The sequence below is a fragment of the Brassica napus genome, chromosome C5, assembly GCF_020379485.1.
Source record: "Brassica napus cultivar Da-Ae chromosome C5, Da-Ae, whole genome shotgun sequence".
Lineage (NCBI taxonomy): Eukaryota > Viridiplantae > Streptophyta > Magnoliopsida > Brassicales > Brassicaceae > Brassica > Brassica napus.
Genome location: NC_063448.1, coordinates 25,744,582 through 25,766,020, shown reverse-complemented (window position 1 = coordinate 25,766,020; position 21,439 = coordinate 25,744,582). Strand labels below are relative to the sequence as shown.

Sequence of the window (21,439 nt, the reverse complement as noted above, 5' to 3'; positions counted from 1 at the left end):
GGTCTCTGGGAAAGGCTTTGCTTACCTAAAGATCAAGGTGGACTGGGCTTTAGAGACCTTGAAGCCTTTAATCAGGCGATGCTTGCTAAACAAGCGTGGAAGGTGATCTCTCGTGCTGATTGTCTACTGGCTAACTTCCTGAAGAGCAGGTACTTTCCAGATGGTGAATTCTTATCTGCTTCCTTAGGGGCCATGTCCTCTTATGCGTGGCGAAGCTTGTTGTATGGGAGAGAGCTCTTGCTGAAAGGTCTCAGACATAAGGTAGGCAATGGGCTTCATACCAGAGTCTGGATTGATAAATGTATTGCTGATCCGGTTGAAGGCTTGGGATCTCCGTGGATTAAAAATGTTAGTTTTGATGTCAACTTGATGGCTTTCTCGCTAATAGATCCATCGACTCGCAAATGGAATGAAGAGGCTCTTAATGAAGCGTTTGTCCCCTCTGACACTGAGTATATGCTAAGGAATCAACCAATATTATCTAAGGAGGATTTCAAGGTATAGAATCTGACTCGGAGTGGTCAATTTACTGTGAAATCTGCGTATCAACTTGCCTTCTCGGAGAAAACTAAATTGGCTCAGCCTGAGGCTTTCAATCAGCCGTCGGTGAACATACTAAAGGAGAAGGTTTGGAAAGTCCCCACCTTGCCAAAGAGCAGAGTCTTCTTATGGAAAGTTCTTAATGGGGATCTGTCTGTTACGGCTTTGATGGAATCAAGAGGTATGAAGATGGATAATAGATGTCAAATTTGTGGAGAGCAAGGAGAATCAATTAATCACATTCTGTTTGCGTGTACGACAGCAAGACAAGTATGAGCAATTTCTGGTATCCCTAATCCCCGGGTTGGGTTTAATCAAAGCTAGATCTTTGAAAATATCATTTACGTATTAGGTATGAAGCAAGATCGAATGGAGGACAATAGGTCACTTAGAACTTGGCCTTGGGTCTTATGGATTATTTGGAAAGATAGGAATGACTTATTGTTCAAGAGCATTCTTCTGAACCCCTCAAACATCTTGCTACGACCGAAACACGAAACAAAAGAATGGTTTGAGGCCCAAATTGTTGAGAAAAATCTTCAGCTTGAGATGCAGGTTAAGCCAAAGAAGGGCAGAGCTAAATGGAAGCGCCTCCATTGACAGGTTGGACGATGTGTAAAGTGGGAGTGACTTGGAACAAATCCACCAGATTAGCAGGTGGAGGATGGGTGTTACGCAATGAAAGGGGAGTAGTCATATGTCACTGTAGAAGAGCTTGTAGCAATGTATGTTCTATTGATGATGCTAGGTTTGTGGTGATACTTTGGACTCTTGAGAGTATGGGAAGTCAGAGGATCTCTAACGTTGTGGTGGCGGGTGAGTTTGCGGAATTGTTTGAAGCTGTGGAAAGGCCTCAAGTTTGGCCCTCCTTCCTGCATTAAATTGAAGAGATCGAGCGTGGAAAGGACCGAATAGATGACTATCAGTTATTGATGGTGGAGAGCGAAACAAACAGAGGGGCAACTTTCACTGCTTAAAGTGTGACTAAACAGGGTTTGATGAGATCTTATGTCCAGAATGGCCACCCTCCTTAGCTATTTGATTCTTCATCAATGAAAGCCGCAACCTCTGATTGTTGTCCTATTTTTTGGGCTTGGTTATGGATGTTGTTTTATCGTGCCTTTGCTAATTTTTTGGATGTAACCTCGGTTGCTTACTGAGTTGCAGCTGCTGTGTACTGCAATCTCTAAGTTTGTATATTTTCGCTTGAATTCCCGGTTATCAATGAAAATTTAGAGAAAAAAACAATCAATACAATTAAAATAGAATCTTTTTTTTTTAATTTTCCCCCTATCTTTCCTTTAGAATATTACCTTTGTGCTATTAGAATTTAGTTAATTTTTACACATTCCATTAAGGATATAATTGGAACACATAAAATGCAACAACAAAGATATCTATTCAAACTAATACAAAATATATATTAACAGATTTTTGTTCCTTGCGATTTTTAATGAGTTATTAAATACAATAAAAGTAAAAACACTTAATACCATAATATTGGACAAACTAAGTGATATTACTCAGACGAAATATATGTGTGGCATCTGTAATATGAAGCAAGGCATATCTCCAAAATTTTATAGATTAGTCGGACATGTATGCATTTATTTTTGAAATATAATAGCGTTTACAATATTATTAATATGCTATATATCACTATATTTAAATAATACTTTGAAACTAAATAATACGAAAATATAACACAGATTTCGTAGTTCAAACATACTATATCAAAATTTGCTTACAAAACTAATGTTAAGTTAGGATAGTTTACTTGGTTCAAAATATTCAACCCACCAATATTATAAATATAACTGGATTTTAACCTGTATTTGATATTATTACAAATGTTTAAATTATATAATTTCTATTTTAGTATTATATATTGTGTATTTCTATAATATTATTTTGTATATTTCTTATTCGACATTATTAATATATAGTGTTTTTAATACATTTTACTTTGTTATTAATTTTTATTACTTACTAATATATTTTTGAGTTAGATACAATAGAATAGCAATATGAAATAATCGTCCTTCAAAATATGTTTTTCTTCAATTTATACATTTTCCTATAATACAGTTTTAAAATTTATTTATTTATTTTATAGAAAATAAATATGTTTAAGATAATTTATTTACATGTGTTGAAAAAAATATACTTTAACATATATTATTCTAGTATTTTACGGAATTTATAAGTAAAAACACTGTTTTGTTTAAATAATATAGCCCTATTATTTTGGAAGAATTTTATGTTTACCACTTTCATAATAGCATTATTCATTTTTACCACCAATAAAGAGAAATTATCAAAAATATCTTCTTCATTAAGTGGCAAAAAACTATTATATATTTGTTCTCTATATATATAATAAATAATTATTTAAATAAAAAATTATGTTTTCGAATTATACTTTTCCAAATTCGAACTTTTTATAAAGTTTTTTTTTGAATTTTTTTTTTTGAAAATCGAAAATTATGTTTGAAACTATTGTTTTAAGAAAATATATTTTTTAAAGTATTTATTTATATATTTATTAGAATCCTAAATTTCACATCCAAAAACTCTACCCCACCCCTCAACTCTAAACCCTAAGTCTAGATTAGTTAACAACCCTAGGGGTATACGTATTTTTTACCCTTCATTAAAAATGATGGTGAAAGTGGTTAGTTTAAACATGAAAAGTGGTAATATGAATATGGTATTTGTGGCAATTTCCCTATTATTTTAGTTAATTTTTTACATAATAGCATCTATCATATTATTTTAGTAAGTTTTATTAATATATGATATTTTTTTGGATGTTATGATATTAAGTTTTCTTTTTATTTTTAATTAAGATATCAAAATATTAGATTGCTTTAATTTTTACAACATATATAGTTTGTTTTTGGAGAAATTTCATTTTTATCACTTTCATAGTAACATTATTCGTCTTTACGACCACTAAAAGAACATTTTCAAAAATACATTCTTCATTAATTTGCAAAAAAAAACTCTTATACACTTGTTCTCTCTATATATATAATAAATATTTATTTAAATAAATAATAATAAAAAAATTTCAATGTTTGCGAATTATACTTTTTCAAATTCGAACTTTTTATAATTTTTTTTTGAATTTGTTTTTTCAAAATTTCTTTTTGAAAATCGAAAATTATATTTGAAACTATTTTTAAATTTTTTTAAAAAATTTTGAAGTATTTATTTATATATTAATTAGAATCCTAAATTTCACATTCGAAAAACTCTACTCCACCCCTCAACTCTAAAACCTAAGTCAAGATTAATCAACCATACGTGGATAAATATCTAAATGGCAAATTTCTCTTTGTTTTTTTGTGGTGCATTACAAAAAGTTATTCTTTATTATCTACGATTTTATCTTTTGTAAAATTTGGAATATTACCATTTTGAGTTTGAATATTTATTTTCAAAATTGTAATTTTGTCAAGAAAATTTTGAAAAATTACACTACTATTTTTCAGTTTGGAAGATTACATGAATTTTAAATTTGTTCTTGTTACTACATTAATACATTATTTTATAAAATATACTTGAATTTTTGGTAATATTTTCTAAATTTTTCTCAACAGATTTTCTTATAACTAAAATTAAAAAAAAAGAATTAATATTTGATTTGTCATTAGTATTTTAAATGAATTACTAAAATTTCATAGTTTTCTAATAACATATTTTTAAATAGTATATGAACTAAAGGTTTATACTATTATATTTTTGTAGATACAAAAGTTTAAGGAATGTTAATAAATTTATTTTTGTATAATATGAATTTTAACCTATTTTAATGATAAGTGATAATTTATTTAAATGAAACAATTTAAAAAAAAAATTTAATTTAGTTATTTAATATAATATTGTTATATTTAATTCATATAGCACTTCTATTTTTATAGAATACAGAATATTTTCATAGAATGTTTTTTGAAAATAATATATAATTTTTATTTTCTTGTTTTATAATAAAATTTTAGTTAAAATTGATTTATTACAATGTTATATTACTAATTACGAATTAATTAATATGTTATTTTATTTACATTTTTTAAGCAAAATTTTGTTAGATTCTTTCTCAAAAGATTTTGTTATAATTAAAAAAAATCAAATTTATAGTTTGTTTACTATTAGTGTAAATAATCAAATATCTCATATTAACTAATTCTTTAAGTGATTCGAGAGTGACTTGTTAATGGTATATAAAAAATAAGACAATAAATTAATAGATTAGATATAGCTATACATTTTTAAAAAATTGATATTCTATTATTTGTGAACAAACTATCCTTAACCAAGATATGTTAACCTTTGATCATAAGTAATCATTTAACAATTTGTCTATATTATAACAGGATTAAGTTTTCATATGAGTAACCAAAATATATGATAATTTACCCTTTTTTATCTTTTTATATTATGGTAACCAAAATATTTATTTTCAAAAAATTCATTTCTTATGGGTTTAAATGAGTCAATGTTATATTTATGGATGTAAATGAAAAATCCTAATAGACTTTCAAACTAAATAAGAATAAACAGGTTCGAATATTAAATGGAGCAAGATTTAAGTAGGGTGTATTTAAATGGGACGGGTTTACCCATTTTAACACTTCAACCTGTTATCGTCACTATTTTTTTATAAGTATCACCAACAGAACTTAAATATCCTCTTAAGAATATTTTATAAAATTTAATCTACAACATTTTATCATTACCAATAATATTTAACAAATCATGTATATATCATTAAAAAAATTATATTATTCAAATTTCATATTCAAAATCTAGTCTACCATTTAATTAGGCATATAACAAATTAAATCTTAACATCCTTCCTATAAACAAATGCGTGGAAGATAATTATGCACTTCAAAATATCGTTCAAACTTTATCTAAAGCAATTAAACTATAACAACTTCCGCTACTAACCATATTTAATGGAAATATTTCACTACAGGAAAACGTTTCCATAACAACGAAGATTTAAGACGAAAATTTTTCCTCGTAAATTTATATGGTGTTTATAACGCAGTTACGAGGAGACCAAATTTCGTCGTAAACTCCATGTAAATTTACGAGGAAATATTTTCGTCGTAAAGTCCATGTAAGTTTACGACGAAAGTACGTGGAATGAGAAATACGTCGTAATCGTTACATCGACATTACAACGAAACATGTTACCGTTATATTTAGGTGAAAACGTGTATTCAATGTGCTTTAACTTACCTAATTTCGTCGTAAAGTCGTTGTAAATATTATGTTAAAACCATGTAAAATCCATGTAAAACATTCCTTGTAAAATCGTTGTTATATTTCAACTACCCAACTCGAAAATTTCTCTATATATATGTCATTTCCCACAACTCTCTTCCTCACAACACACAAACGGAAAAAAAAAATTTCAAAAAAAAATCTAAGAAAAAAATGGCCGGTGGCGGTAGTATTTACGAGTTACGGAGTTGGATGTATTTGCACAAAGATTCCGACGGGAGGGTGACGAACGCATTTCTAAGCGGGCTAGAGACATTCATGCACCAGGCGGGCTGTACACCGATCACGCAGGAAAGCGGTAAGATGTTCTGCCCTCGTCGGAAATGCAAGAATTCAAAATTTGCACGTAGTGAAACTGTATGGAAGCATTTAGTAAACGAGGATTTACACCACAGTACTACATTTGGTATCAACATGGAGAGGGTTATGGGGGAAATGAAGCTAGTAGTAATAATAATAATTTTGAGGATGATCATCATAGTGAAGAACCGAATCATTTGCATAATGAATATAATTATCATCAAGAGGAGCAGATGGTAGATCATGATAGGGTTCAAGATATGATTAGTGATGCATTTTTAGAAACAACTACAACAATAGTTGATGGAACTGGAAATGTAGAAGAACCTAATTTGGATGCAAAAAAGTTTTATGAAATGCTAGATGCTGCAAATCAACCAATCTACACTGGTTGTAGAGAAGGTCTCTCTAAATTGTCTCTAGCAGCTAGGATGATGAATATTAAAACGGATCATAATTTACCTGAGAATTGCATGGATGCATGGGCGGAGTTGTTTAAAGAGTATTTTCCAGAAGACAACGTGTCTGTTGAATCTTATTATGAGATTCAGAAATTGGTTTATAGTCTTGGGTTGCCTTCGGAGATGATTGATGTTTGCATCGACAACTGCATGATCTACTGGAAAGAAGATGACAAGTTAGAAGAGTGTCGATTCTGCAAAAAACCACGATTCAAACCGCAAGGCCGTGGGAGGAATAGGGTACCGTACCAAAAGATGTGGTACCTACCAATTACAGACAGATTGAAAAGATTATATCAATCTGAGAGGACTGCTGCGTCGATGAGGTGGCATGCGGAACATGTCCAGAGCGATGGTGAGGTTGCACATCCATCAGACGCAAGAGCGTGGAAACATTTCAACAAGGTACACGCAGATTTTGCTACAAATATTCAGAATGTCTATCTTGGGTTATGCACCGATGGATTTAGTCCATTTGGAATGTCTGGTAGACAATATTCTTTGTGGCCAGTCATTCTTACGCCGTACAATTTACCGCCGGATATGTGCATGGAACAAGAATTTCTATTTTTGACCATATTAATCCCTGGGCCGAAGCATCCAAAACGGTCTCTTGATGTTTTTCTTCAACCGTTGATAGAAGAGCTAAAGCAATTGTGGTCAGAAGGGGTGAGGACGTACGATTGTTCCTTGAAAAAAAAATTTACGATGCGAGCAGTTCTGCTGTGGACGATAAGTGATTTCCCTGCTTATGGGATGTTGTCTGGCTGGACAACACATAGAAGATTATCTTGTCCATATTGTCTTGGATCGACAGATGCTTTTCAACTGAAGAATGGTAGGAAGAGTTGTTGGTTTGATTGTCATCGTCGCTTTCTTCCACTTGTCCATCCGTACAGAAGAAATAAGACATTGTTTCGGCACAAAAAAATTGTCAGAGACAGTTCTCCTCTATATCTCACCGGCCATCAGATCGAAGCAGACATTAATTATTACAGAGCTCAGGAAACAATTAAGATTGGAGGAAATTGGCATGTTCCTGAAAATATGCCTGATGGGTATGGTGTCTCTCACAATTGGCATAAGGAGAGTATATTTTGGGAGCTACCCTATTGGAAGGATCTTCTCTTACGCCACAATCTGGATGTTATGCATATTGAGAAGAACTTTTTTGAGAACATCATGAATACATTACTTAACTTCTCTGGGAAGACAAAAGATAACAAAAAGTCAAGGATGGACTTACCTGATATTTGCTCAAGAAGTGAGTTACATATCAAGAGCAATGGAAACGTTCCTGTTTCCATCTTCCGGTTGTCATCAGAAGCCAAAACAACCTTGTTTGACTGGGTTGCATCAGAAGTTAAGTTTCATGATGGTTATGTTTAAAATCTGTCAAGATGTGTTGAACGAGGTCAAAAGTTCTCCGGAATGAAGAGTCATGATTGGCATGTGTTTATGCAACGACTACTTCCATTTGCTTTTGTCGAGCTCCTTCCAGCAAATGTCCATGAAGCACTTGCAGGTAATTATAATTTTATAATATATATACATATGTTATGAAATGTTATTAATTTGATTACTTTTGCAATATACAGCCATCAGAGCATTTTTCATAGATCTTATCACACGTACGTTCAAGGAAGAAGTCATCGAACAACTTCATCAGAACATTCTGATCATATTGTGCAACCTGGAGAAGATATTTCCTCCTTCATTTTTTGACGTCATGGAGCACCTAGTTGTCCACCTACCATATGAAGCATTGCTTCGTGGACCTGTTCACAACGGATGGATGTATCCGTATGCGCGACAGATGAAACATTTGAAAGGGAAAGCAAGAAATCTTGCAAAGGTGGAAGGTTCAATAGTTGCGGGGGGTTTGACAGCCGAAACATCTAACTTCACATCATACTACTTTGCTCCAACTGTTCGTACGAGAAAAAGAGTTCCTAGAAGATATGATGATGGTGGAGTACCGACATCATATCCAATTGATGGTGTTCCTGACATTTTCTGCGAAATTGAACGGTTTGGTGGTAAAACGAAAGAAGTATTGTGGTCATGTGAAGAGGATAAACATAGTGCCCACACTTATATTTTGCTCAACTGCGAGGATGCAGTGACCCGTTACTTTGAAAGGTAAATACTTTTGTGAATGTTAATTATATGAATTGAAGTTAATTATGTATGACTTGATTATTTGTTTAATTTGCAGCATGTTTGTATCTCAAGTTGAAGAAGCAATACCAGGAATATCTGCAACTGATGTGGACACACGTAAAGATAAGCACTTTGTCAAGTGATTAAAATCACAGGTATGTAATATATCTCATACATTGATTAATTAAGTAAGTGTTTTGATACTTCAATATTAATTAAGAATATCTGCTTTTTGCAGGTTGATTATGACAATCCTTATTATCCCGTATAGTTTCACGAATTGGTTCAAGGTCCAGTTGCAAAGGTCACCACATCACCTATGTATTTCACACGAGGATTTACCTTTCACACATACGAGTATGGGAGACATCGGGCAACGAGTAACTACGGAATATGTGTGAAAGGTGAAAAAAACTTTTACGAGATCTTGCAAGAGATTATTGAAGTGGAATTTCCGGGGTTATTGAAGCTAAAATGCGTCCTCTTCAAATGTGAATTGTTTGATCCTGTTGTGAACTGAGGTATTCGGTATAACAAATTTGGTGTTGCGGATGTCAATTTTGGGAGAAGATACAACAAATTTGAGCATTTCATTTTAGCTTCACAAGCCGAGCAAGTTAGCTTCATTCCTTATCCTCGGCTTCGAACTTCAGGGATAAACTGGTTAGCTGCTATCAAAATTACACCTCGTGGATGCATTGTCGCTGGAGAAGAACCGTCCTTGCAAGAAGAAGACGCTATCAATGAAGTTGAGGTACCAGAACAACCAACTGATGAAATCCTTTTGATCGACCCGCAAAACTTTCAATATGAAGATATTCCCGAAGATGCGACAGATGAAGCACGTGAAGACGAGTTCGAGAGAAGCGACGATGATGATTGTAACGATAGTGATGTTGTTTTATATAATATGCATTTCTTTAGTTTTTAAAAATTTATTTGGAGTTTTAGGGTTTTAGAGTTTAAGTTGGAGAAAGAGCAAGAAGTAGTAGAGAAGAAGATATGATGTTAGATGATATGTGACTTTGGGGTTTAGGGATTTCATTCTCGGTGTTTAGGGTTAAGCGTTCTAAATTCGTTGTAAAAATAATACGGGCATGGTAACTTCGTCGTAAATGGTTAAATCGATTCCACGTAATTTCGTCGTAAAGGGAAAAAGACGGGCCTTGTAACTTCGTCGTAAACGGAAAAGACTGGTAAATCGATTCGACGTAATTTCGTCGTAAATGGAAAAAGACAGGCCTGGTAAATCGATTCGACGTAATTTCGTCGTAAATAGAGAAACGCGGGCCTGGTAACTTCGTCATAAATGGAAAAACGCGGGCCTGGTAACTTCGTCGTAATATTACATCACGTTTACGACGAAACGTTTTCTATATATTGAGACGCCGAGAGCGAGGCTGCCTCGTTCATTCCTCCCAAACTCCTTGCTCTCCCTCTAAGGTACACTCCCTTTCCTCTTCTATTTTTTTTTAAGTTAGTTTAGGTGATTAATTAGTTAGGTAATTAGTTTAGGTGATTAGTTAGGTAATTAGTTTAGGTGATTAGTTAGGTAATTAGTTTAGGTGATTAGTTAGGTGACGGAATACTATAGTTTAGGTGATTAGTTAGGTAACAGAATAATTGTTTAATTATGTCGTAATTGATTAAATTTATTTTAATTTTTTTTAGATGGCTCCTAGGAGGAAACCAGCAGCACCTACTTATGCCCAGTTGTCTGGCGATGGTTCCGGTACATCTTCTTCCGGTCCATCGTCTTCTGATGCAGTTCCAGACTCTCAGACTTCTTAGAGATGGTTCCGGTACATCTTCTTCCGGTCCATCGTCTTCTGATGCAGTTCCAGACTCTCAGACTTCTCAGAGAGTTTCTTCGAGTCCTCCTCTTCCACCACAGATGCCTCCACCTCCTCCTCCAGCGGCTACACCTCAGCCTGTCTCAGAAGGTGCAGTTCATCCGGATTTGCGTGTGCTTTCATATTCTCCATTCGCGAGATATACGGTGGAGGATTTGCTTGCCCAGCCTGGACGAGAGAGTTTGGACGTTCTAGACCCCGAGGAACTTATTGGTAAGTTATTAATTTTTATTACATTAAAATTTAAATTATTTTATTTTATAACGGTTAAATTGTTCTTTTTCAGGTTTGGGGCTAACAACCGTGTTAGCCGGAGCGTTTCGGCGACGATTAAGGGTTACTACGACGGGGCATATCCGAACTGGAGCAAGACACCAAATCACGTTAAGATCACTTGGTTTAAATTTTTTGGAGTAAGATTTTTAAATTTAATTAACTTTTCACTTTTAAATATATATATATATATATATATATATATATGTTTTAATATTTATTATTAATTGTAATTTTTTCAAAATTTTTGTGTTTTAGCAAAAGTGGCATTGGTCTTTGGGAATCACCGAGAGGGTGAAGGCGGAATTCGTTGCAAAGGCAAAGATCCGCCTCTGCAACACAGTCTCAGATTGGAAGGACAAGTAGGAGATCTACGGGTATGAGGGAAAGCCCACTGAGCTCACGAAGGATGTGTGGGATGACCTCATCGCCTATTGGGAGCACCCCTCTTCGATCAAAAAGGCCAATTCGTGCTCGGCTTCTCGAAGGACGAAGGATAAAGATGGTCATTTGCCCATGCTTCACAGAACCGAACAAAAACCTCATGCAGGAATCCGTCTAGAACCTGTAAGTTTTGTTTTAAATATATATTTTAAAATATTCAATTAATATAATTTTTAATATTTAATTTAATTTTTTTTTGTAGTTCGAGAAGACGGGAGTCTTACCATCTCTGTCTGAGCTATTCAAGATGACTCACGCCACATCCGACAGAGTTTTTGTGGATCCTGCATCTGAGAAACTCTTTCAAGCAGTGGCTGCTCGGATTGAAGAACGGGAGACGCAACTAACCCAGGAGTCTCCCGATGGATTACCCGTCACATTGTCCACCGAAGACGCCGACAGAATCTTCGAAGAGGTACAACTTAAAATTTTTGTTTACATTATTTTTAATATTTTAACATAATTAACTATATTAATATATGTTTTAATTTTATAGGTGGCTCCTAAAAAGAAGGGACAGATAGTCAGTATAGGCTCTGTTAACTTGCAACTTCGTCATACACTTCGAGACGGGATGAAGAGACTTCTCAGATGAAAGCTCGAATGGATAGCCAGCATGTTCGTTTAGACTCTCTTGAGGATTTGCTAGACGTGATGGCCGTGGGAAACCCGGTTATGCAGAGAATGTTGAGTGAGAGACGAGCCGCTCTTGGGTTGCCAGTACGAGATCCCCAAGAGTCTGATCCAACCCGTCAACAACCGAGCAACCCCACCGACTACTTCGAGGATATGTAGTTTTTTTTATATTTATGTTTGTATTATGAATTTAAATATTATTGTATGACTTTTAAATGCTTTTTAAAAAATATGTTTTCTATTTTCATATTTCGTTTTAAAATTTAAATTATTTTAAATTCCGAATATTAAATAAATTCAAATTTATTATATATATTAATAATAAGAATCGATGTAAACTTCACGTAAATGTTTACGAGTGATTAACGTCGAAAGATTTACGAGGGTTTTACATCGAAATGTTTACGTGTTCTTTACAACGAAAGTATTTACGTCTGCTTTACATCGAAACAGTTACGTGGAGTTTACCACGAAAACTTACGTCTCGTTTACGACGAAACTTTGCCCTGCGCTTTACGAGAAATTTATGTCGTCGTAAACGTAACAAGTCGTTTACGACGAAATCTCCGTTACGACGGACGTTTTACAACGAAACGTATTTCGAGGTTAATTCGTCGTAAAACCCGGTTTACGACGAATTTACAACGAATATTGCCCTCGAAAAAATATGTTTTCTTGTAGTGTTTCATTAATTGTTATTTAATTTGATTCTCAAATATATTGGTTAGATTTGATAGTTTATTTGTTATAAGTATATACAAGATTTGATCATATGCATATTCTATTACTACAATTTTTAAAACTTTATTAAACTAAAATGTATAAAAGTGAAGTATAAATATCTTTAAAAATTTGTTTGGTCTTACTAACTTCTTATGTCTATGTTTATTCCATTAAAATTAAATCTAAATATCTATATTTAATATCAATTAGTAACTATATATCACCAAACATTAAAATATTTATAAAACTTTATGCAAATATAAAAAACAACAAAATGCTCTAAAATAATTTTTAGTTCTATGTTACTCAAATCTGAATATTAATTTTTTTTTCAGAAACACAACTATTTATTTTCATTTAAATTTAAATTTTTACAAGATTGATACAAAATCTACACATTCGTGAATATACGGATCCAAGTCTAGTATACGTGTTTTAAGTCAAATGAATGTATAATTAAAACCAAAGACCCATATATATAATAGTATAATACAAAATACTAATTTTTTATATTTTGTCAGAAACATTATTTTTATTTTATGCAGGGACCAATCAAGAGCTTTATTTAGTATGTGCCACTTAGTATAACATATACTTAGTGCAGGGACATAAAAGAAAATTTTGGAGTAATTATTTAAGAAAAACAAAAAAGGCGAGGCAGTGCCGATACCTTTATTAAACTTGTGTCGGTCCTGATTTTATGTCTTTCAGCTGTTAAGGATTTAGAGTCAATTTGCCAAATATACAAGAATGGTGGTAATATTAGACAACTACTCATGACGTAACTTAATGGTAGATTGCTGTAGATTTTGTCTTTCACTTCCTAAATTACCCATGTGTCACCTAAACCATTCTTTCCTTTTTCTCACACCACCCATTCTCTTTCTTCTTCCCATCATCATACAATCTTCCATTTTCATCAATGAGTATTAATTTAAATGAGTGACAGAGACAATTGATTCTTCGATTGCGTCCACAATAGTCTCATAAGAAAACAAAGGCATCAAATAATGGTGGAAGAGATATACATTGCCAATTTAGGAGCTCATTATTTTTGAGATGGTGAAATTGACGATGATTTTTGACAATCAATGAAGAGGATAGTTGAGAATTCACGATGAACAAATTAAGGTTTCCGAATTATAATTAGTGTTTCATTGAATACGAAGAGAAGTCACCAAAAGGTGAAGAAAAAGAAAAGAACGAGCTAGGAAAGGAAAGAAAAGAGAGTTAGAAAAAAGGGTCAATTTTGGAATTTAGAAAATATAAACAGTGAAGGGACATTCAGCTAATTATGGTTTTTGTGTGTGTACAGAGCCTAATTTCTCTTTATCTTTTTTTTTCATTGTAATATATTTGATCCTATAAAAGATTTGTAATGATTAATAACATATAAATATCTTTTCTAAAATTCATATTATTTTCTACATAAATATTTTAAATTTTAAATTGACCTTAAGGTCTACTATATAAAAATATTTTGTTTAAATCTGTTTTGAATTCGATGAATTTTCCATTCTTAAAAAACTAGTGAATTTTTTTTTCGAAAATAGTATAACATACTATAATTTGGTAAGAAATTTTTTAATCTTTTCAAAAATTGTACTACAAAATGAGATTGTGACGCAAACATAGATTTGTAGTTATCTAAGTTTTCCCGTCAGTGAAAAAATAATTATCATGGTTTACAAGAAAATTATTATTAAAAAATTTTACTTTATAAGTGAAAACTATTAGTAGTCATTACCACCAGTAGGTGATAATTTGCAGTGGTCAGAGACTTTTATTTCTAATAGTCTTCTCATATGTTAATCCATAATAATTAGTTTATAAAAACTACTACTACAATATACGTTCACCAAAAGTAAAAATATACGCAACTTCTTATCATAATCTATTTACGTGGAAGAAAGACAAAAATGCCGACATCACTTCTCACTGTCACGACCCGTTTTGGAAACCCAAAAACGTCCATGAAAACAGTCATGAATTGGACCGGACCGAAACAAAACCCAAGCCCGCTTTACTTAGTATTTTCTTAAGCTTTAAGTCTTTGTAAAATATCTAAGCATAAAATAATATAAGAAGTATGTAGAATACTTTGGAAGAAAGTAGCTTAAGGTGGAAGTACTTCATGGTGAAGTTACTTCATAGGATGGAAACAATCTGAGCCGTTAGATCAGTTTAATCTGAGCCGTCCGTTGAGGAGGTGATTTTGTATATAAGGAGGTAAAGCCTCATTGTAAAATTCATTCACCAAGTTTCAATAAGAAAACACTTCCATAAGCTCTGACCTCTCTCTAAAAACGTCCATACTCTCTCTCTAAGTGCTGATCGATTTGTCCGAAAGGCTGACTTAGCAAACCACAAAGGTGAAAGTTGCTAAGGCCGCACGTCCTGATTGCTGTGAAGAAATCAGTCCGTGACAGTTGGTATCAGAGCGGAGTTACGATCCAGAAAAGGGGAGACTCTGTCCGAGTGAAGAAAATGGCCAAGGGAGATAAACAAAAGGAAGTGAGCTCGCAGTCCGGCGTGGAGGAGCGTGGAAGGGAGTCCACGTCCACACGTGCTGGCACCCAGCGGGAAAAGAGTGTTTCTCGGGAGGCTTTGGGTGTGGCTGTGGGCGAGATTGGTGAGAAGCTCGAAAGGGTCGAGCATACCGTCACCGAGCTGGAGAGTGTTGTGTTCGGTGGGCTTGAGGAGGTCAAGCAAAATGCTGCCGACTTGGACTCTCGGTTCATTCGTCTCGAGGAGCTGGTGACGGGATCCATGCAGGCTTTGCGTGATGACATCGAGGGGATGAAGACACTCTTTACTGCGATGGAAGAAGACATCAAGCTGGTCAAGAGAGCAAGCGCGAACGCTGAAGCCGTTGGCGGAACCAGTATTGGTAAGGTTGAATTTCCGAAACCAAACCGGTTCAACGGTGTGCGGGATGCCAAGGAGGTCGAGAATTTTCGTTGGCAGATGGAGATATACTTCGACAATCTCAACTTGGTGGCTGAGAATTCGAAGGTGAAGGCCGCGACGTCCTACCTGTCGGACACAGCCATGCTATGGTGGCGAAGGAAACATTCCGAGATCGAGCAAGGAACATGCCGAATCGATACTTGGGATGATTTCAAGAAAGAGTTGAAGCGGCAGTTCTACCCGGAGAACGTCGTATATGAGGCCCGCAAGAAGTTGAGGGAACTTCGACAGCGTGGCTCGATCCGAGACTATGTGAAGGAATTCACAACGCTTATGCTTCAGATTTCGAACATGACTGCGGAGGACCTTGTGTTCTACTTCACCGATGGACTGCAATATTGGGCCAAGCAAGAGTTGCAGCGTCGGGGAGTCAAGACGGTGGACGAAGCCATCGCGGTGGCCGAGTCACTGACTGACTTCCGTACCTCTGGTCTGTCCGAGTCCTCGAAGAAGAAGGAGCAGGGCATGGCCAAAGGTAGGGGAGCGAGACGGGATACTGCCCGACCATCCAACTCAAGGAGTTTTGAGAAGGGTGCTCGTCGGGAAGACTTCGAGGCAAGGAAAAAGTCCTTCGTTCCGAAGGGAGGATGCTTTGTGTGCAAGGGGCCACATGCAATGAAGGACTGCCCGAAGATGGGGTCTTTATCGGCTATCATGGAGAGTCGGGACACCGAGACTCCAGAAGAGGAACCAGGAAAGATGGGGTCGTTGCAAATTCTCAACGCCCTGAAGCCTAACCCGGTAGTGAAGCCGACGAGCAAAGGGCTCATGTATGTGGAAGCTCGAATCAACGATAAGCCGACCTGAGTGATGGTGGACACGGGCGCTACTCACAACTTCATGACGTTAGATGAAGCTGTGAGACTTGGTGTCAAGTGGTCCAAGAAGGACGGTTGGATGAACACGGTGAACGCAAGGGCTCAACCCGTCAATGGTATAGCTCGAGGGGTCGGGATGAAGCTGGGAAGCTGGAGCGGTCCGGTGAACTTCTCAGTTATTCCCATGGACGATTTCAAGGTAGTCTTGGGTATGGACTTCATGAGACAAGTCTCAGCCATACACATGCCTGCGTTGGGCTCGGTATGCATTCTCGAGAAGGGATCACCGTGCATGATTCCGGCCTTGGAAGAGAAAACCGATGGGACGAGGCAACTATCGGTGATGCAGCTCACCAAGGGGGTGAAGAAGGGTGAACCCACGTTTTTGTCCATGATGAAGGTGGAGGATGAGCCCAATAACGTGGAGTACATCCCTCAAATCATCGAAACGGTCCTTGAGGAGAACAAGGACGTTATGCCGGCAAAGTTGCCCGAGAAGCTACCACCGAGGAGGACGGTGGACCACCAGATCGAGTTGGAGCCAGGAGCCAAACCACCATCTATGGCGCCTTATAGAATGGCTCCATCCGAGCTGGAGGAGTTACGGAAACAACTCGATGAGTTGGTATCGACGGGGAAGCTAAGGCCGTCGAAGGCACCTTACGGGGCCCCGGTTCTGTTCCAAAAGAAGCATGATGGCTCATTGAGAATGTGCGTGGACTATCGGGCCCTTAACAAGGTAACGATCAAGAACCGTTATCCCATTCCGCTGATTGCTGACCTATTCGATAGACTTGGTGGGGCGAAAGTCTATACGAAAATGGACTTGCAAAAGGGTTACTATCAAGTCAGGATAGCGGAAGGGGATGAGCCGAAGACTGCGTGCATAACACGGTATGGGTCGTTCGAGTGGCTGGTAATGCCATTCGGTCTTACGAACGCCCCAGCCACGTTTTGCACCCTGATGAACCAGATCCTACAGCCCTACTTGGATCGGTTCGTGGTGGCATACCTGGACGATATCGTTATCTACAGCAACTCGATGGAGGAGCATGTGGAGCACTTGCGGACCGTATTCCGGGTTCTCCGCGAGAATGAGTTGTTTGTGAAGCGAGAGAAGTGTACTTTTGCCACCGAGGAAGTTCAGTTCCTTGGCCATGTTATCGGCCATGGAAAGCTGAAGATGGATGAACCGAAGGTTAAAGCAATTATGGAGTGGGAGGCCCCGACCAAGGTAACGGAGTTGCGATCTTTCCTTGGTCTGGTCAACTACTATCGTCGGTTCATCGAGGGATATTTAAGGAAGGCAGCGCCACTGACGGACCTTCTCAAGAAAGGGAAGACATGGGACTGGTCCGGACATTACCAAGAAGCCTTCGAGGAACTGAAGACTGCGGTAAGCCAGGAACCCGTCCTTGCCTTACCTGACTTCAGTCTCCCTTACGAGTTACACACGGATGCCTCCGACTTTGCCATCGGGGGAGTGCTGATGCAAAATGGACATTCAATTGCCTTTGAGAGCCGCAAGCTCAATGAGACTGAACGGCGGTACACGGTTCAAGAGAAGGAGATGACCGCAATAGTCCATTGCTTGCGAGTTTGGAGACACTATCTTCTTGGGGCGCATTTCTCGGTCAAGACGGACAACGTGGCGACGAGTTACTTCCAGACCCAGAAGAAGCTGTCACCGAAACATGCAAGATGGCAAGACTTCCTGGCTGAGTTCGATTACACTTTGGAGTACAAGCCAGGAAAGGTGAATGTGGTGGCCGATGCACTAAGTCGGAAGGCGGAGCTGGCAGCGATGAGCCAAGTCGAGGGGACTATCATGGCTCGAATCCGAGAGGGTCTGGAACGTGATCATGTCGCTAAGGAGCTGGTGAAGCTGTCCAACGAGGGGAAGGTGCATCGATTTTGGGTAGAAGACGGGTTACTCTACACCAAAGGTCGAAGACTTTATGTGCCTAAGTGGAAAAGTCTTCGACGAGATATCATTCGGGAGTGCCACGACACGCGATGAGCGGGTCATCCGGGACAGAAAAGAACGATGGCACTTGTCGAAGCTGGATACTATTGGCCACGGATGAGGGATACCGTGGAGCTTTATGTGAAAACTTGTCTAGTATGCCAACAAGACAAGTCGGAAAACAAGCAGTCCGCGGGATTGTTACAGCCACTACCAATCCCGGAGCGACCATGGGCCTCGGTCTCGCTTGACTTCATTAGTGTGTTACCTAAGTCCGAAGGGTTTAGATCCATCCTGGTGATTGTGGATCGATTCTCTAAATATGGGACGTTTGTGGCTTGTGATCGAGACTGCACTGCGGAAGAGGCATCAAGGGCGTTCTTCAAGAACGTGGTAAAGCTTTGGGGACTGCCTCGGAACATTGTAAGTGACCGGGATCCCCGGTTCACTGGGTGTTTATGGACAGAGTTGTTCAAAATCCTTGGGACAGAACTGAGTTTCTCAACAAGCTTTCACCCGCAATCTGATGGACAGACCGAGAGGGTGAATGCCTTGCTTGAAAGTTATCTCCGTCACTTTGTAACTCGTTCTCATACAACCTTCAACGCAGTGAAGCGACGGGACGGAGTCCGTTCGAGCTTGCAACGGGACAGCAGCCATTGACCCGCACACCTTGGCCACACCAAGGACTGAAGGGAAGAGTCCCGGGGCGTTCATAATGGCTAAGCAGTGGGAAGAACATGCTGACCTTGCCCCAGCATGTTTGGAAAAATCCCGAAAACGGATGAAGAAATGGGTAGTTGAGAAGAGACGGCCTTCGGAGTACTCAGTGGGCGACCTTGTACTTGTGAAATTACTTCCACAACAGTTCAAGGCATTCCGGAGCCTACACAAAGGCTTGATCCGGAGGTACGAAGGACCATTCGAGATAGTTGGGAAGGTGGGAAAGGTTTCCTACCGGATACACTTAAGATCCATCCGGTCTTTCATGTGAGCATGTTGAAACCGTACCATGCTGATGAGGACGACCAAACCCGAAGAGTTTCGACTCGAGCACCACCTGTGGTGACTAAGTCTTATGACAAAGAGATCGAAGAGGTGCTGGCGTCCAAGGAAGTGAGGAAGCGGGGAGTCCTGAGACAGACCCATTTTCTCATCAAGTGGAAGGGACTGCCGGAGGCAGAAGCAACATGGGAACCGGAAGAGGACTTATGGCAATTCCGGGAAGCACTGAAGGCATACACGGCGACGAGGGCGTCACCGGCTTAGGTGGGGGAGGATGTCACGGCCCGTTTTGGAAACCCAAAAACGTCCATGAAAACAGCCATGAATCGGACCGGGCCGAAACAAGACCCAAGCCCGCTTTACTTAGTATTTTCTTAAGCTTTAAGTCTTTGTAAAATATCTAGGCATAAAATAATATAAGAAGTATGTAGAATACTTTGGAAGGAAGTATCTTAAGGTGGAAGTACTTCATCGTGAAGTTACTTCATAGGATGGAAACAATCTGAGCCGTTAGATCGGTTTAATCTGAGCCGTCCGTTGAGGAGGTGATTTTGTATATAAGGGGGTAAAGCCTCATTGTAAAATTCATTCACCAAGTTTCAATAAGAAAACACTTCCATAAGCTCTGACCTCTCTCTAAAAACGTCCATACTCTCTCTCTAAATGCTGATCGATTTGTCCGAAAAGCTGACTTAGCAAACCACAAGGGTGAAAGTTGCTAAGGCTGCACGGCCTGATTGCTGTGAAGAAATCAGTCCGTGACATCACGCTCACCTCTTGTGGATATGGTTTTCAAGTAAGATCCGATAAAATATAATAAAAACATTTTATCCTCAATAGCAATAAATATTTTTTTTTTCTGTGGATGGATTTTTCTTAATGAATCTCAATTTAATAAAATAGTACCACGGGACGACAATAACCAAAAACAAAAATAGTACCACATTGCCTAGACTAGTGGAGAAAGTGATTCAATATCAGAATTCTTAAAACATATATAAATGATTTAAAATCGTGGATGATGCGTTTAATCTTTAGTGATTAGTATTAAGACTAATCACTAAATGAGAGTCTTCAAACGGAGTGTTTTAGAAAAAAATCTATGTATTAATCTATATTAACTAATTGTATTAATTGGTAATCAAAGTCTTACCAAAATACCATTACTGAAACGGAGGAGAACGGTGAAGGTGATTGAGTAAGCGGCTAACTCGATAGGTCCAAGATGACCGATGAAAGCTTGACTTATCATCGAAACTCCGAACGTAGAGAACCTCGTGAAGATAGCCGGCGCCGCTACTACCCAAAGCTTCTTTGATTCAATCCAAACCTTCTCCTTCAACCCCAACTCATCATCTTCCCCACCGTTCTCAGCCGTCTTATTCAACAGAGCGACCGTGAGCTCTTCTCCTCCTCCGGCCATATCGTTGAATCTCTGTTGTTTCTAGTGCGCCAGAGGCTAGAAGCCAAGGAGGAAATGAACGGAACAGAGAATGGAGGGAGGGGAAGAGGATATAGTTTGTTTGATGGACGAGCTTGGTTTAAGACACGACTTGTTGTTCTTTCTATAGTTTTATGTTTCTTTTTAATGATTTTTATTGGGAACGAAAAGCCGCCTACGCCTCTTGCAGCAAGTCGCAGTTAGCAGACAAAAATATGTTGAGAGAAAATTACTAGAATGTATAAGAAAAATTAATTTATTATTAGAGTGTTATACATCTTTTAAAAATTAGTATAATGTTTGGATACTCCTAGTAAATGATAATAAAGGTATTTGGTTAGTTTTTTTTAATTGAAATTATTTTTAAACATTAAATCCACATCACTAATTAAGTATCCACATCAGTAATAGAGAACAATCAATCATCTCTTTAATTACATAACGTTGAAAAAAAAAACACAACAACACAGCACAACTTCGTCGAAGAACTAAAAGAACCCTAACCGCCTCTTCCCTGAAATCGTCATCGACATTGTGTTTACTCTGTC

At 37.4% G+C, this 21,439-nt stretch overlaps 1 protein-coding gene across 1 annotated transcript in view; it reads right to left on the bottom strand.

Moving 5' to 3' along the window:
• Nucleotides 1–21,066, bottom strand: part of LOC106398894 (protein DETOXIFICATION 21-like) — a 30,823-nt gene extending 9,757 nt beyond the window's left edge. Inside the window, exon 1 of the mRNA XM_022703568.2 lies at nucleotides 20,604–21,066. Coding sequence (XP_022559289.2) covers nucleotides 20,604–20,873 — 270 coding nt within the window. The 5' untranslated portion in view covers nucleotides 20,874–21,066. The remainder of the gene's footprint in view (nucleotides 1–20,603) is intronic.
• Between the last annotated feature and the right edge of the window lie 373 nt (nucleotides 21,067–21,439).